General features: G+C 47.8%; 1 protein-coding gene and 1 long non-coding RNA gene across 4 annotated transcripts in view; one reads left to right on the forward strand and one right to left on the reverse strand.

Annotated features, from left to right (window-relative positions):
- The window catches only part of TBX4 (T-box transcription factor 4), a 32922-nt gene extending 29000 nt beyond the window's left edge, over positions 1-3922 (forward strand). Inside the window, exon 9 of one of the 3 annotated variants that reach the window (XM_025281161.3) lies at positions 1300-3921. In XM_025281161.3, coding sequence (XP_025136946.1) covers positions 1300-1922 — 623 coding nt within the window. In that variant the 3' untranslated portion in view covers positions 1923-3921. Of the gene's footprint in view, positions 1-1299 lie in introns of all 3 variants that reach the window. The other 2 variants (XM_025281159.3, XM_025281160.3) reach the window with 2 other exon arrangements.
- Positions 3909-7205, reverse strand: LOC123332710. The gene is made up of 2 exons (XR_006549684.2): positions 5754-7205; positions 3909-5111 (listed from the first exon to the last, which is right to left on the reverse strand). It is a non-coding gene; the product is annotated as an uncharacterized LOC123332710 (long non-coding RNA).
- Positions 7206-15421: the final 8216 nt, after the last annotated feature.

The raw sequence follows: 15421 nt of genomic DNA on the forward strand, positions 1-15421 counted from the left end.
GTCAGAAGTCCTCACAGGGCCACTGGAATTCTCTTGGGAATGGGTTTGGGGACTTTGCTTGCTGCACAGAATGTTCTCTCAGCCCAGCTCCTAGGAACCACCCTGGAAGACTCCTGAGTAGCCACTGCACCAGTCCTATTAGAACTAGTGACCTCAAACAGGGGCTGGCAAACTGTGGCCTTTGGACCGAATCTGGCCTGCAGTCCATTTTTGTTCGATCTGTGAGTGATACGAAATGGTTTTTACATTTCTAAATAGTTGGAAAAAAAATCAAAAGAAGACTCTTTCGTGATATATGAACATTCTATGAAATTCAAATTTTGGTATCTATAAATACAGTCTTGTTGGAACGCAGCCATACACATTTATTTACCTATTGTCTATGGAGGATTTCCCGTTGAGAATCCCTAGGGAAGATAGAAGGACGAAGGCCAAGACAAGTAACTGGACAAGCGTTCTTAAATTTGTAGAGTGGGCTGCTGCCCAAGTGCTCAGGCCTAGGTTATCCCTGGGTCCCAGGGGTGGATGAGCTCGTCCAGAATCAAGCCTTCGTGCTTGAGGATGTTGAAAGATACACATCCATGGCCTGGGGCACTTAATGTCATCTTTCCCCCCAACAGAGTATATTAGCTTCGCCTTAGAAGTGCAAGTCACCTTTTACTTATTAACAGCTCCATTTCTTAATTGTGTAAACCCTGTTATGTTGGAATCTGCATAATGACAATCTGATGGGACTTCTTTGAACATACATAGGGTTTACCTCCTCTTCTGAAAGCAACAGGAACTTGCCTGTGAGTAGCTTTGGCTTGCTGAGGCCTTCCTGGGAGCGGAGGATGGAGGCAGAAGCACTGTGGCTTTAATTTTCTGGCTAATTCAGACAGATTGTAGACTCTGGGCCTGGTGTGGCCTGGCAGTCGCTTGCACTTTCCTTGGCCAGGGTGGGCCTGGCCTAAGAATGCCAGTGCACATTAAAGCCTCTTACCGTCCCCAAGAGTCAGGGCGGCAAGGGATCAAAGGCATACGCCGCCTGGCTAAACACATCACTCAGTGTCCAGTGATGCGGTGTCCCCCGGTGGCCTTTGAGCGCAGTCCATGATCTGACCACTTCTGGGCTACTGCCACCTTATAAAAGCTGTCACTGATTAAAATGGTCTGGGAGTGCCATCGCAACGTGGGGCACCCCCCTCCCACCAATGACAAGGATAGGCTGTCCTGGCATCCAGCTGGGGGGCGGGGAGGGGGTGTTCTGGGCCCTGGGCTGGTGGACCTGGCTCTTCCTGAGATTTCTTTGTCTTCCAGCAGACAGTGCCCGCCACCTGGACTTACCCTGCAAGCGATCTTATCTGGAAGCACCCTCGGCGGTGGGGGAGGACCATTATTTCCGTTCTCCCCCGCCCTACGACCAGCAGATGCTGAGCCCCTCCTACTGCAGCGAGGTGACCCCACGAGAGGCCTGCATGTACTCAGGGTCGGGGCCCGAGATTGCGGGGGTGTCCGGGGTGGACGACTTGCCCCCGCCCCCGCTGAGCTGTAACATGTGGACGTCCGTGTCCCCTTACACGAGCTACAGCGTTCAGACCATGGAGACTGTGCCTTACCAGTCCTTCCCCACGCACTTCACCGCCACCACGATGATGCCCCGGCTGCCCACCATCTCCGCCCAGGGCTCCCAGCCGCCGGGCAACGCCCACTTCAGCGTCTACAATCAACTCTCCCAGTCTCAGGTCCGAGAGCGGGGCCCCAGCGCCTCCTTCCCCAGAGATCGCGCCCTCCCGGGTGCCGTGTGCGAGCGGAAGCCGCCCTCGCCGCACCTGAACGCGGCCAACGAGTTCCTCTACTCGCAGAGCTTCTCCTTGTCCCGGGAAGCCTCCTTACAATACCATTCAGGCATGGGGACCGTGGAGAACTGGACTGATGGATGACTCCCAGGTCCCCTCCGCAGCCCCTGGACCGTGTTAACCCAGTCTTAACCTCTGAGGGTTGGCCTGCCCCCTAACCAAGAAACCCAGCAAGGTATTTCAAAGGGTGGGGTGCAGTGTGCTACCCGCGCGCCTGTATTTGGAGAGCACCTATCTTCTGACATACAGCTGAGGCCCCGACAAAGCAAAAAAAAAAAAAACACACACACTTATCTAAGAAGAGATTTTTGGCTGCAGGATTTGGATCCAGTCTTTTCTGACATCTCTTGACATGCCCTTGGGTGGGATGGGAGTGGAGTGTTCATGTGAGTCACTTAGAGGTTCTAATAATATAATTTTTGATTAACTCAGGGGCCAGGTGGTGAAGTCTCTCTGGCAGGGCAAGTCGGGAGTACGGGGGTTGGGGGAGGAGGATTCTCCTGACTGGGGAGGTGGGGCTCTCTGCCCATCTTGCAGAGTCCTGGCTCTTGAGAAAGGTGCTGAGCATCTTGTTCAGGGAGGAGGAGGCCCACTCCTTCGGCTTCCGGAGAGTCTGCGAGACTACCTGAGAGGTGGGCTCAGCTAAACCTCCAAGCCCGCTCAGAGAGGAGGGCTGACTGCTCGGTTAGTGGCCTGGAAATTGATCCCTGGAGCTCTGAGGTCTGAGGGACCACTTTTAGAGAGAGAATCATGGGCTAAGCACCAGTTGACAGATATTAAAACCCTGTTTTTTTTTCCGAGAAGTGTGAAAATGCAACCAATAACATCTCTGGCATCATTCAGGTTTTCTTATAAAGGACAGAGCCCTTCTGCCTTGGTCCCCAGCATACAGCCCTCACTCTGATGCGCCAGACTGTCTTCTCAGGCTCCGTCAGCGTCCTACAATCGGCCGTTAGGAAGCGCACTTGACCTGGCCGTGTCCCCAGGAGACCGCGCTGCTCAGCACCTCCAGAGCCTGTTCTGCTCCCAGAAAACCCTCGCCTCTGGCACCTGGAGCCCAACAGAAATAAAAACGAGAATTGAGAAAGCATCCCTTTCTTCCAGTAAATTCAGCCAGTGAGCTCAGAGCAAGGATAACGCTTTTCCAGGAAGGTGGATCCCATGGTCCCGAGCCCAGCTCTTCAGCATTGAATGTCACCAGCCCATCCGTGGGGCTGGTGGGAACTCTGTAATCAAAATTTGGGAAATCACTAAACTCTTTGCATGCTGAATAGCTATTTATATATTATATAAATAAAATAAATAAATAAATAAAATATATAAATATATATATCTCACAAATGCAGGCCACATATCAAATCCAGCTTTGCTTTTTTTTTTTTTTAAACAAACGAATAAACTTAATAAAATGAACATTGGAGAGGGTATTTGGAAAGACGTCTATTTAAATTTTTATTACACATTTGATGTTAAAAACAAAGAATGACTTAGATAAAACGTATAAATAAATAAATATATATAAACACACACACAGTACAGATTACACTTTATTAGAAGACACATTAGCGAACGGGATATGAAACGTCAAGTGTTTTGTTATATAGCATGGACATTTTATTTTACATATTGGAACATAAAGCCATTTTACAACTGTGAAGTGTGTGGATGCTCTTTACTCCTGACTTGTCATTTCTTGGCTCTGCCACAGTCTCTGCTTCCCCTCTTCCTCATTGAGTTTCTCAAGGGCCAGGGGGAGCCCTTAGTGCCTCTGTGCATTTGTAACCTGGAGCCTCTGAGCTTAGAGGGAAGTAATTTAGGACCAAGGGAGCAATCGTACCTTTGATCTCACCCTACTCCCCAGATGATGGGTCTGGATTCCGGGGCCCACGAAAACCCCATAAGGGCAGGGAGACAGTATACAAGAATCTGTCACCTTTGAGTAGTGGACCCACAACCTTGCAATGTGGGGGAAGTATGCTCACAGGTGGGGAGTTCTTGGTGGCATCTGTGTGGCTGCTTCAGACAAGGAACTGAAGAGCTGGTTGGAGTCAGAGCCTGCGGCTTCCTGGAACAACAGTCAATGTGTGTGCCCATCAACCCCCTGCACCTCACCCCCTAGAGGAGGAATTGAGGCTTGGCAGAGACCGCCATTTGTCCAGTCCTCTGCCAAATCCTTGAAGTTTGGTCTTAAGATGGGGTTAAAAAAAGGAGACAAAATCCAGTCCAGGTTCACAGTCCTAAATGAGAAGAGAAACTGATGTCCGAAGGTGTATTGGGTCTCCCTCCTAACAACTCCTCACCTCTTTGGCTCCCTATCCTTCCTGGCTCCTTTTCCAAAACTGCTCACTGTCACCCACCATCTCCAGGAGGGAGCCAGGGAAGAGAAGACAAGGGTAAGGGGTACCCTGTAAATCCTTGTCCTCAGGAGGATTAAGATGAAATTTCCTGCTGGGTAGACATCAACCTTGTCTCCTATTTCCCCAGAGTCCTCTCCTGTGGCCCTGGGATTGTTCTCTGGCAGGACTTCTCCCTGCAGAAGGAAGCCACGCTCCTTCTTCATTTTTGCTGCTGTCTTCCCAGATGGCTCAGTGGTAAAGGATCCACTGGTTAATGCAGGAGATACAGGTTCATTCCCTGGATTGGGAAGGTTCCCTGGAGGAGGAAATGGCAAACCACTCCAGTATTCTTGCCTAAAGAATCCCATGGACAGAGGAGCCTGGCGGGCTACAATCCATAGGGTCGCAAAGAGTTGGACATGACTGAATGCACACATACACACCCACCTTGTTGGTCACAGAGAAAAACTTAACTGAACTTGGCCCAGAGGACAGGGAAGTGGGGGCTCTTCCTAACATACACCTGCTCTGCTCTTTTCTTTCTGGGTGCAGATGGCATTCTGGAATACTCCACACCTTCTAGAGGGCTGGGAGCTTGATGTGTGTTCCCAGGCTCTCTCCAGACACACAGTTGCCTGAGTTTGAGGTAAAGAAAGCCGCTTCTTAAGAGAGATTTTGTCTTTAGGCAGCCCGCAGCTTCCTACCAGCTTTTCTGGGAAGCATGAGGTCCGTGGACTTCCCCACCTGGGCAGGGCTAGAACAGGGCCTGCAGTGGGATTTGTGGAACTTTCCTGCCCCTTTGAATCAACAAGTCAATAAAAAGGGGGCACATGGGATCCCCTGGAACAAAGGGCACCATTCAGTAGCGCCAACAGGTCATACATCATCAGGCCAGAAACCTGCCACATGAAAAGTGGCTGCTGCAGCGGTGCCCTGCCTGGGAAGGGAAAAAAAAAAGAAAAAAAAACGAACGTTCAACTGTGAGCCATAGGCAGGCAGGCTGCCCCCCCAACACCCTGCCCTGCCCTCGGTCAAACTCCCCCCCACTCCCAACAGGGCCCTCTTCTCAGCCCAGGGCCAGGCCCCAGGAGAAACTGGACCAGACTCCCAGCCTCAACTCAGCCATCCAGTTCCCGGCCAACAGCAGAAGAGCCTGGGATCATTGAAGGGAGAACGCAAAGATGAAGCTGGGTCAGGCTGACAAATTGTTAAAAAACCAAACCAACTTGCAGCCTCTGCTGGGCCTCAAGGGGTCAAGAGGCCTCGCCTCTTCCCACTAATGGAGCCTCCTGAAGGAGTAGCAGCCCCAGCCATGCAGTGTCTTATCTTACAACATAAAATTAAAACCCACTTAAAAGGCCGGAGGGCATGTTAACATTCCCCCTGCTGTCTAATTGAAGTAGTTCCCAGCGCAAAGGATTTCACTTGAAAGATGTCTGCCTCCAGGCCAGGTTTCTCCTGCTTGGTGACCAGGGGGAGGGAATGGGGAAGGAGAGAGCTTCATTTCAAAGACTAGGCGGGAAAATCTGGGGTCCCGCGGGCCGAACTCCCCCACCCCCCGCACCCCGCCCCGCCTTACAGGCGGCAGGTGGCAACAGCAAAGTTTTTTTTAATTTACAAATTCATTAGCAGAGATGTCAGCAGAGGCCAGACTCGTGACAAGAAGCCCTGGTAATGATTCAAATATGGCCCCCAGCAAAACCTGGCAGTTCCCGAGGCCTAGAGATCTCTATTGGGTCCGCCCCCCGCCCTCCTATGCAAATACATTACAGGTCTCCAAGGCATACGGAATCAATCACGGACATCCTGTAAAGGTGATGAACTTGCACTGGCCATCCTGAGTAATGGGAACCAGTCAGCCCCAAAGCCGGCTGCGACTGAAAGCCAAGGTGACAGCTATTAAGCAATTGTGTGCAGAACAAAACGGCAAAGGGGCCGGGCAATCAATTCAATTTCGATGGGCAACCCGAGCCACAGCCGCGTCTGTCGCAGCTGATTAGAGAGGGCCCCGCCGGAGCTTTCAGGGCGAGCCCATCAGAGATCAGAAACAGGCCCGGATGAAAAGGGAAAGAACCGTCTCCTGAGAAGCAGGCGATGAAGGACTCTGTTTTATGTGACTGTGTGCTCCCATCTCTCCTTGAAGAAAAGAGTTGGGGGAAGAAAAAAAAAAAGTGAGCAGTTTGGAGATTAGATAGTTTTCTTTTCAGTCATTTATCATGATGAAGGAAAGTAGACAGGGCAGGGGCCGAAAAATCTCCAGTGGGATTTCTGCGAAGTCTCACTAAGAAGGACCAGGTTTATGCTTTGCCGCTCCAGCAGCCCCTGGTTATTACCACAGCCTGACGGGGTCTGCAGAGCGTCCACAGTCCCTCTTCTCTAACAAGAGCAAACAGGCCCTGGTACTCTGAGGATCACAGAAATTCTCCTGCAGAAACCCCAAACCACCAAATTGTATCATTTGAGAAAATTAAAGCCCGAGTTGGAATCATGCAGAGGGCAGGAAAATGGGAAAGATGAGATGAGGTTGTGCAAAGTGCCGGCAGGTTAGGCCCCTGCTGGGCGCCCCTCCCCAGGTACCTGGGTCCCTTGCAGGGCAAGAAGGGCCCTGCTGGGTTTGCCCGCCGTCACCACTGACCCCGGGTTGATGGCGAACCCTGGAAGCCTGCTGGAGAATTCTAGGCTTGTGCTTGGTTCTCTGGTGCCAGGGGTTTAGGGGACTTAGAGCAAGGGCATCCTCGGGCACAGAGGCTGTGAGAGAGACTGGCCATAGGACCGCGGGGGGGACGGGAGAAGCTCGTCAGCAGATGGGATGCAGAAGCTGGATGGGGAGGTCGATCTCAGAGCCCAGGGAGAGGAGTGAACCGCTGGGCCAGGAGGGCTCAGGGCTGGGGCAGGCCTGAGAGAAGGGAGAAAGGACTGGCTTGGAAAATGAGAGCCGTGGGTGCCCATGATCAGATCATTCTTTTTTTTTTTAATTGAAAAATAATTTTATTGGTGTATAATTGCTTTATAGTGTTAGTTGTGTTCATTTCTGCTGTACAACAAAGTGAATCAGCCATGTACGCATATATATCTACTCCCTCTTGAATCTCCCTCCTACCACCTCCACCCATCAGATCGCTCTTAAGTGAAGGACAAATGATTAATGAACTTGAACAAGAAGAACCTCCCTAATAATTGAAAATGCAATTTAAAGTGATAATATACTGCTTTTGTCTAACAAGTAAATCAACATTTAAGAAAAGATGTGGGTAGCCTATTTTAGCCCTTGCTGGCAGGAGAACAGATTGCTATAGTTTTTCTGGAAAAAGCAATTTGGTAGTGTGCACAAAGACTCTAAAAGTGTTCATATCCTAAAGAAAATAACCAGAAATGTGGACATAGCTTAATGTTCTATAATGTTCATTGTGGTTATTATTTTTAATAGCTCTGAATCGGCAGAGAGTAAATTATGGTTAAGTAAATTATGATATACTCAGATTCTGGAATATGATGTAGTAATTGACCCTGTGTTTACAAAATGTGTTTAGTGGCATGGGGAAATGATTTAAAAACTAAGTGAAAAAAGAGGATTGTAATATAGTGTATGAGCTTCCCAGGTGGTGCAGTGGTGAAGAATCTGCCTGCCAATGCAGGAGACACAAGAGATGCCAGGTCGATCCCTGGGTTGAGTAGATTCCCTGGAGGAGGAAATGGCAGCCCACTCCAGGATTCTTGCTGGGATAATCCCACAGACAGAGGAGCCTGGTGGGCTACCATCCATGGGGTCACAAAGAGTCAGACATGATTGAACACTATAGAACAGAATGTAGAATATGATCTCAATAGTACTAGAAAATGAAAAAAATATTGCACAAACTATAGATCATTAAACAACAATCAACAAGATCAAGAAATATATAAATATATACCTCCATGATATATGGACTTCCCTGGTGGCTCAGACCGTAAAGCATCTGCCTACAATGCGGGAGACCCGGGTTCAATCCCTGGGTTGGGAAGATCTCCTGGAGATGGAAATGGTAACCCACTCCAGTATTCTTGCCTGGAAAATCCCATGGACCGAGAAGCCTGGTAGGCTACAGGCCATGGGGTTGCAAAGAGTTGGACACGACTGAACGACTTCACTTTCACTTTTCCATGCTATATTATGTGAAAAAATTTCTGAGTAATATGTATGGCTTCCGATTTGTGTGAAATATAAAACAAAACCTCTGCATATGTGTGCACATATGTGTGTGCAACTTCTGTGTGTGGTATGTGAGTCTATATGCTTGTGAGCGATGTGTGAACCTGTGATATGTATTGGTGTGTATATGTGTGTGTGTGTTTGATGGAGCACAGGAACAATTTAGGAAGGATTGTTTTCTGATAGTTTCTTCATACATCTCTGTTTTGTTTGACTTGTTACAATAAGCATGCACTACTTTCAAAATGAAAAGACTTAGAGAAAAAAGGAAAATGTTAGGGTTATCAAAGTGCCTGAAATAGAAGAGGGAAGAGTGAAAGAAACTGCGCCCAAATACTATGGATGGAAGTCAAGAGGCCTGAGACTGACTTCCAGGCCCTCCCGTCACTCGCTTTCCTCCTGACCCTGGGATCTCCCTCCTAGACACCCCTTCCTCCATCTAGGCCTTTGACGCTGCTCTTGTGCAAGGTCTGGGGCATTCGCCTTCTCATTTATTCATTCATACATCCATTTTTTTTATTGAAGTACAGTTAATTTACAACGTGTCCACTTCAGGTATACAGCAAAGTGATTCAGTTATATCTATGCACACACACATACACACACATATATATACTCAGGTGCTCAGTCGCTAAGTCTTGTCTGACTCTTTTGTGACCCCATGGACTGTAGCCCGCCAGGCTCCTCTGTCCATGGGATTTCCCAGGCAAGGGTACTAGAGTAGATTGCCATTCCTTTCTCCAGGGGATATTCCGACACAGGGACAGGCGCTTCAGTCATGTCTCAGCTGATAAAGAATCTGCCTGCAGTGCAGGAGACCTGGGTTCGTTCCCGGGGTTGGGAAGATCCCCTGGAGAAGGGAATGGCTACCCACTCCAGTATTTTGGCCTGGAGAATTCCATGGACTGTATGGTTCATGGAGTCACAAAGAGTTGGACACGACTGAGTGACTTTCACTTTCATATATGTGTATAATTTTCAGATTCTTTTCCATTACAGATTATTATAAGATATTGAATATAGTAACCTGTGCTACACGGTAGGTCCTTATTGTTTATCAGTTTTATATACCAGCTGGTAGGTGGTAAAGAATCTGCCTGCAATTCAGGAGACCCCGGTTTGATTCCTGGGTCAGGAAGATCTTCTGGAGAAGGGATAGGCTACCCATTCCAGTATTCTTGGGCTTCCCTTGTGGCTCAGATGGTAAAGAATGTGTCTGTCATGTGGGAGACCTGGGTTCAACCTCTGGGTTGGGAAGATCCCCTGGAAAAGGGAATAGCTACCCACTCCAGTATTCTGGCCTGGAGAATTCCAAGGACAGAGGAGTCTGGCGGCCTATAGTCCATGGGGCCGCAAAGAGTCAGACACAACTGTGTAATTTCACTCTCACTTTTCACTCTTCTCACTAACTGCTCTCCCTCAATGATGCTGACTATTTCCACGGCTTCCTTCATCAACAAACACCGATGCATCTCAAGTCTAACCTCACTTCCCTGGATGGTGCTACTTAAGAAATGTCAGGATCTCCGACTCCGCCAGTTCACTCTTGAACCCATTCCCACCCTCCAGGCTCCCCCTCCCCTTCTACTTTTGGGTAAATGGCACCCCCTCAGCTGACTTACCACCTGCCCACCCCAAACATTTGTGGAATTAGGTAGATTCTACTTTGTAAAGAGTGCCTGCTGCTGCTGCTAAGTCACTTCAGTTGTGTCCGACTCTGTGTGACCCCATAGACGGCAGCCACCAGGCTCTCCGTCCCTGGGATTCTCCAGGCAAGAACACTGGAGTGGGTTGCCATTTCCTTCTCCAATGCATGAAAGTGAAAAGTAAAAGTGAAGTCACTCAGTCGTGTCCGACTCTTCGCAACCCCGTGGACTGCAGCCTACCAGGCTCCTCCATCCATGGGATTTTCCAGGCAAGAGTACTGGAGTGGGGTGCCATTGCCTTCTCCGAAAGAGTGCCTACATCCGTGCAATTTTTCTCTCTTCCATTAGGCCTGGCTTGTCTGCCCAGCAGCAAAGCCTTAGGTCTGGGCTGCCAGCTGTGTGAGGCTGCAGAGCTTCAGGCTGTTGTAAAGAGTCCATCTTGGGGTGAAGGCTGTTCAGATACGTGGAGTCAGGGAACTGCCCAAGCAGGAGACAGGAGGCCACTCAAGGAAAGCAATGTTGCCTTCACTGGGGACTCTGCTTGCAGCTTGAAGTGGCTTGAGTCCTCTGCTCCTGGCCACTGTCGTGGGTGAAATGAGAAAGCAGGGCACTCCTGCAGCTCAGGTTCAGGGTCACAGCCCGGCCCCCAGGGTCACAAGCTATCTGAGAACCTCCTGCCTTGACAGGCGGACACCCACAGCGATGCTCTGGCTGGCAGCTCTCTGTCATCTCATCCAGTTACTACCTCGGGGCAAATAAGCGCCTGTAGTACTAGATCCCAGCCTCCACTCTCTGTTGTCTTTACATCTCTTTCTCCTTTGGGGAATTCCAAACTATCCTCTCCCCTAAACTCTTCTGTGAGACCACTCTGCCTCTGCCAAGAAGGGACTGGCCTTGTTTCTCGCTAAAGAAGAGAAAAACCAAACCAAGGTGAGAAGCCCCCAGACATGGCCTCCTACACAAGCCTCTGAGAGAAGGCGCGTGCCTGGGCAGTGACGGTGCTCCTTAGTCCCCCGTGCCCTCACACCCCGTGCCCTCACACCTCGACCTCTGTCCCACGCAGGTGCTGGCGTGAGCAGGGGAGTTGTTCTCACCATCCTGCCTGCACAATCAACTATGGAGCTAGCTTGGCTCCTCACTGTCTTCTGATCGGAAACGTCTCTTTTTTATAGTTGCTTTACAGTCCTGTGCTAGTTTCTAATCTGCATATGTCCATATACTTCCTTCCATTCAGGGCACCTACCATAGTGCATTAAGTAGAGTTCCCTGCGCTATACAATATGTTCTCATTCGTTGTCTATTTCATTTGTTGTTTCTATTGTTGTTTAGTCGTGTCCAACTCTTTGCAACCCCATGGACTACAGCCTAGCAGGCTCCTCTGTCCATGGGATTTCCCAGGCAGCATACTGGAGTGGGGTGTCATTTCCTTCTCCAGGGGATCTCCTCAACCCAGGAATCAAACCCGCATCGCCTGCATTGGCAGGCAGATTCTTTACCACTGAGCTACCTGGGAAGCCCTTATCTATTTTATACACAATATCAATAGTGTACACGTGTCAATCTCAATCTCTTAATTCTTCCCACCCCCCTCCACTTTCCCCGTGGTATCAAGATATTTGTTCTCTATGTCTGTGTCTCTATTCCTGTCTAATTTGAAACTTCTTCAGGCTTGGGTCTAAGGAATTGGGAGACTTTTCTAAATATGATTTACTGAATAATTTGTGGCACTGAAATTTACAATCGTTTCCACCAACCACAACCCCCCACCCACACTGGGCCATGAACTTGGGTTATCTGTTGCCTCCCAGCTGATAAAGGAAGGGGCTGTCATTGCATTAGGCTTCATCTTCTCCACGAGGCTGGGTCAGCTTGGTCCAAACGAACAGTCGGTAAATAATCCAAATACCTTTAAAACAACTGTTTAAAGTGTTTGGGGCGATGGCCCCAAGCCCCACACGGTGTGGGTGGCAAAGTCAGGGTGATTTCCTTGCTTTCCAACTCCTGCTCACAGCATGCTGTCTTGGGATGACCTAGAAGAGAGTCACTTTTTGTTTTGGAGTCGCTTTTCCTTTACACCAAGAATTCCTTGTTAGGGTGCCTGAAGCGAGGGCTGGGTGTCAAATGACATGGCTCCATTAAGAATGATGGAAACTATGTGAGCTGCTTTTAATAGCATCAAATACAGCGCAGCAGTCTTCCTTTTCCTTAGACCCCACGTGCTGAAGGCCCGGTGCACGTGCTCTGTAGCCCAACTAAAAAGTCAGGGGCTGCCTCTTCTGGGCAGTTGATGGACTGAATGTACTCCAAACACAGCACTGAAGGGCAGGCATTAAGCTCCAGGCTGTCACACTGAAGACCCTAATGTAATTTTCTAGCCCAAGAAAAGGAGCTTTTGGCTTCTTTCTACATCAGTGTAGATCTGTGAAAAGGGCTAGGGACCTAGCGTGAGGAGATGTTGGTCCTGGAGTCAGTTTAGTCACATGCGGGCTGTGTGACTTGCTCTCTTTCTGAGCCTCCGTTTCCTTTTTCCACACAGCTCCTCATATCCTTTGCAGCACTGGAAGTCTGTGATTCCATCAATAATGTCTAGAGTCATGAATTTCCTAGTTACACTTAGCACTCTGTCTGAATCTATAGTAGGACTCTCCAAAGTAGGGTAACAGAAGGAAATACTACAACTTTTTTCTTTTCTTTTTTATGGAGGGTAGGGTTTATTTTAGGGTAGGCTCCAATATTTTAAAACAATCATGCAACTATTGTATTTTTTAAAAATAAAGTGCTTCTGTTTAAAGTCTTCTTAAAATATATTTTTAAGATTTTTTTTTGATTAGGATATTTTTTTAAAGTCTCTATGGAATTTATTATGATATTGCTTCTGTTGTCTGTTTGGATTTTTTGGTCATGAGTCATGTGGGATCTTAGTTCTGCAACCAGGGGTTGAATCTGCACCCTCTGCATTGGAAGATGAAGGCTTAAACACTGGACCACTAGAGAGGTCCCTAAATTTATTTTTAATTGGAGGATAATTACTTTGCAATGTTGTATTGGTTTCTACTGTACAGCAATGTGAATCAGCTGAACTTCCTTTTCTATTTATTTTAATCTCATTCTTTTTCAAATATCTACTGTCTACATTATTAAGTCATACACACACACACACACACACACACACACACACACACACATATCAGTTCAGTTCAGTTGCTCAGTCATGTCCGACTCTTTGCGACCCCACGAATCGCAGCATGCCAGGCCTCCCTGTCCATCACCAACTCCCGGAGTTCACTCAAACTCATGTCCATCGAGTTGGTGATGCCATCCAGCCATCTCATCCTCTGTCGTACCCTTCTCCTCCTGTCCCCAATCCCTCCCAGCATCAGGGTCTTTTCCAATGAGCCAACTCTTCACATGAGGTGGCCGAAGTACTGGAGTTTCAGCTTTAGCATCATCCCTTCCAAAGAACACCCAGACTGATCTCCTTTAGAATGGACTGGTTGGATCTCCTTGCAGTCCAAGGGACTCTCAAAGAGCCTTCTCCAATGCTTTTAAATAATAAAGAATATATTGGGAGCATGTGCTTTAAGGCTTTTTGCCTTAAGGTAAGATTAAAAATTATGGTGACTATAGGGTGATAGAAGAGTCGCCATGAAGCTCTGGTTTGTGTAATCTTCCAGGAATGGTTTATCAGAGCTCTGGAATGAGAGGTACAGGAGGTAGTAGAAAGAAGGAGCCTGGATAACCACAACTTATTAGATGTTTGCCTCATCTCCCCACCTGTTGATTAGGACCAATGAAGTACTACCTAACTTCCAAGGTTATAGAAAAGATTAAATAAGATAATAATGATAAAAGTGTGCATATCAACACATGTACGTGGCATCTGAAAAAAATTGGTTTAGATGATCTTATTTACAAAGCAAAAATAGAGACACAGACTTAAAGAACAAATCAAGGGGGAAAAGGAGAGTGGGATGAATTGGGAGATTGGGACTGAGATATATACACATTTTTTTTACTTTAAAAAAATAACATAACCACATTTACTTAAGAATGTATTCCAATATCATATTATATACTATCAATATTATGAATAAATAGATAACTAATGAGAACCTACTGTATAGCACAGGGAACACTACTCAATGCTCGGGGTGACCTAAGTGGGATGGAGATCCAAAAAAGAGGAGACATATATATACGTACAGAGGATTCATTTTGTTGTATGGTAGAGACTAGCACAACTTTACTAGCACAACACAACTATACTCCAATAAAATTTTTTTAGAAAAAGTGTGCTCCCCTTCCCTGACATGGAATGCCAGTCTACACAGATTTCATTTTTGATGCTTAAAAGATGTGAGTGTTTTTTTTTTTTTTCCCTAGGAAATTCCTTTTATTGCCTTTCAGGACTTTATTGCTTCTCCTGTCTCACAGTTAAGCCTCCTTTAACAGATGCCAAAGCCCAGATCTAGGCGCAGTTAGGTACACAGTGCCAGGGGAGTGGGAAAGTGATGCTGGGAAGAATCCTGCTGTCTCTCCAGCCCTCGGAGCACCTCACACTCTCAGGGGTTTGGGGCTCATCCAGGATTCAGGATGACACTCCAGGACAGTTAGGAAAGGGTGGCCCTGCAAAGGAAAAGCCAGCTATCTTTACCAGTGCCTCCAGGAAGGGATGGGCTGGGTTTTCTGCTGGGTTCTTCCTTCAGAACCCATCACCAAACTCAGTGACACTAGGAATTAACCTATTCCTGAAAGAAAGGCCCAGCTCTGCCACTATTTTTTTGGAGGCCTTGGAAAAATCCCTCAGCCTCTCTTGGCTTCAAGGTCCTCATTTACGAAGAGAGATGGGTCATATCTGTGCTGCCAACCTCCTAGGTTCAGTTCATGGGCCAAATGAGATGTTCTGCGTAAGAATACTTCATAAGAAATGAAAGGGCTTGCAATTATGAAGCTTCCTGTTGGTCCAGTGAGTACCAATCCACGCTCATTTTTGCATTTTCATACGAAAAAAAAATCCACCACTGCTTTTTTTTTAAATATAGGTTAAGGAAGGGGAATGGCTGGCGAGGCATTGAGCAATCTCATCAGCTCTGCGGGGTGGATGATTTAGCATCATCACCTGCCTTATCGTTATCCTTGCCTTGCCTGCATCCTCAGCTTTTGACGAGATCAATTTCCGGCACAGGCAGAAAAGCCTGCGGCTGTGGTCAGGAACAATCAGCCACAGTGCTCCTCTCTCCTTGTTGATCCTTTCATTTCCTCCAGCCGACTCCTGCCGGGGACTGAGTTCTAAGCCTTACGTTATTCTTTTTGGACTAATCGTTTACAACAGCCTCAAGCACCCTGCCCCTCTCTCACTTTTGCTGTCCAGCTACTGCTCTGGATGGCAAGATTGCTAATTGGGGTGTGATC

The sequence above is a fragment of the Bubalus bubalis genome, chromosome 3 (genome assembly GCF_019923935.1).
Source record: "Bubalus bubalis isolate 160015118507 breed Murrah chromosome 3, NDDB_SH_1, whole genome shotgun sequence".
NCBI classification, from domain to species: domain Eukaryota; kingdom Metazoa; phylum Chordata; class Mammalia; order Artiodactyla; family Bovidae; genus Bubalus; species Bubalus bubalis.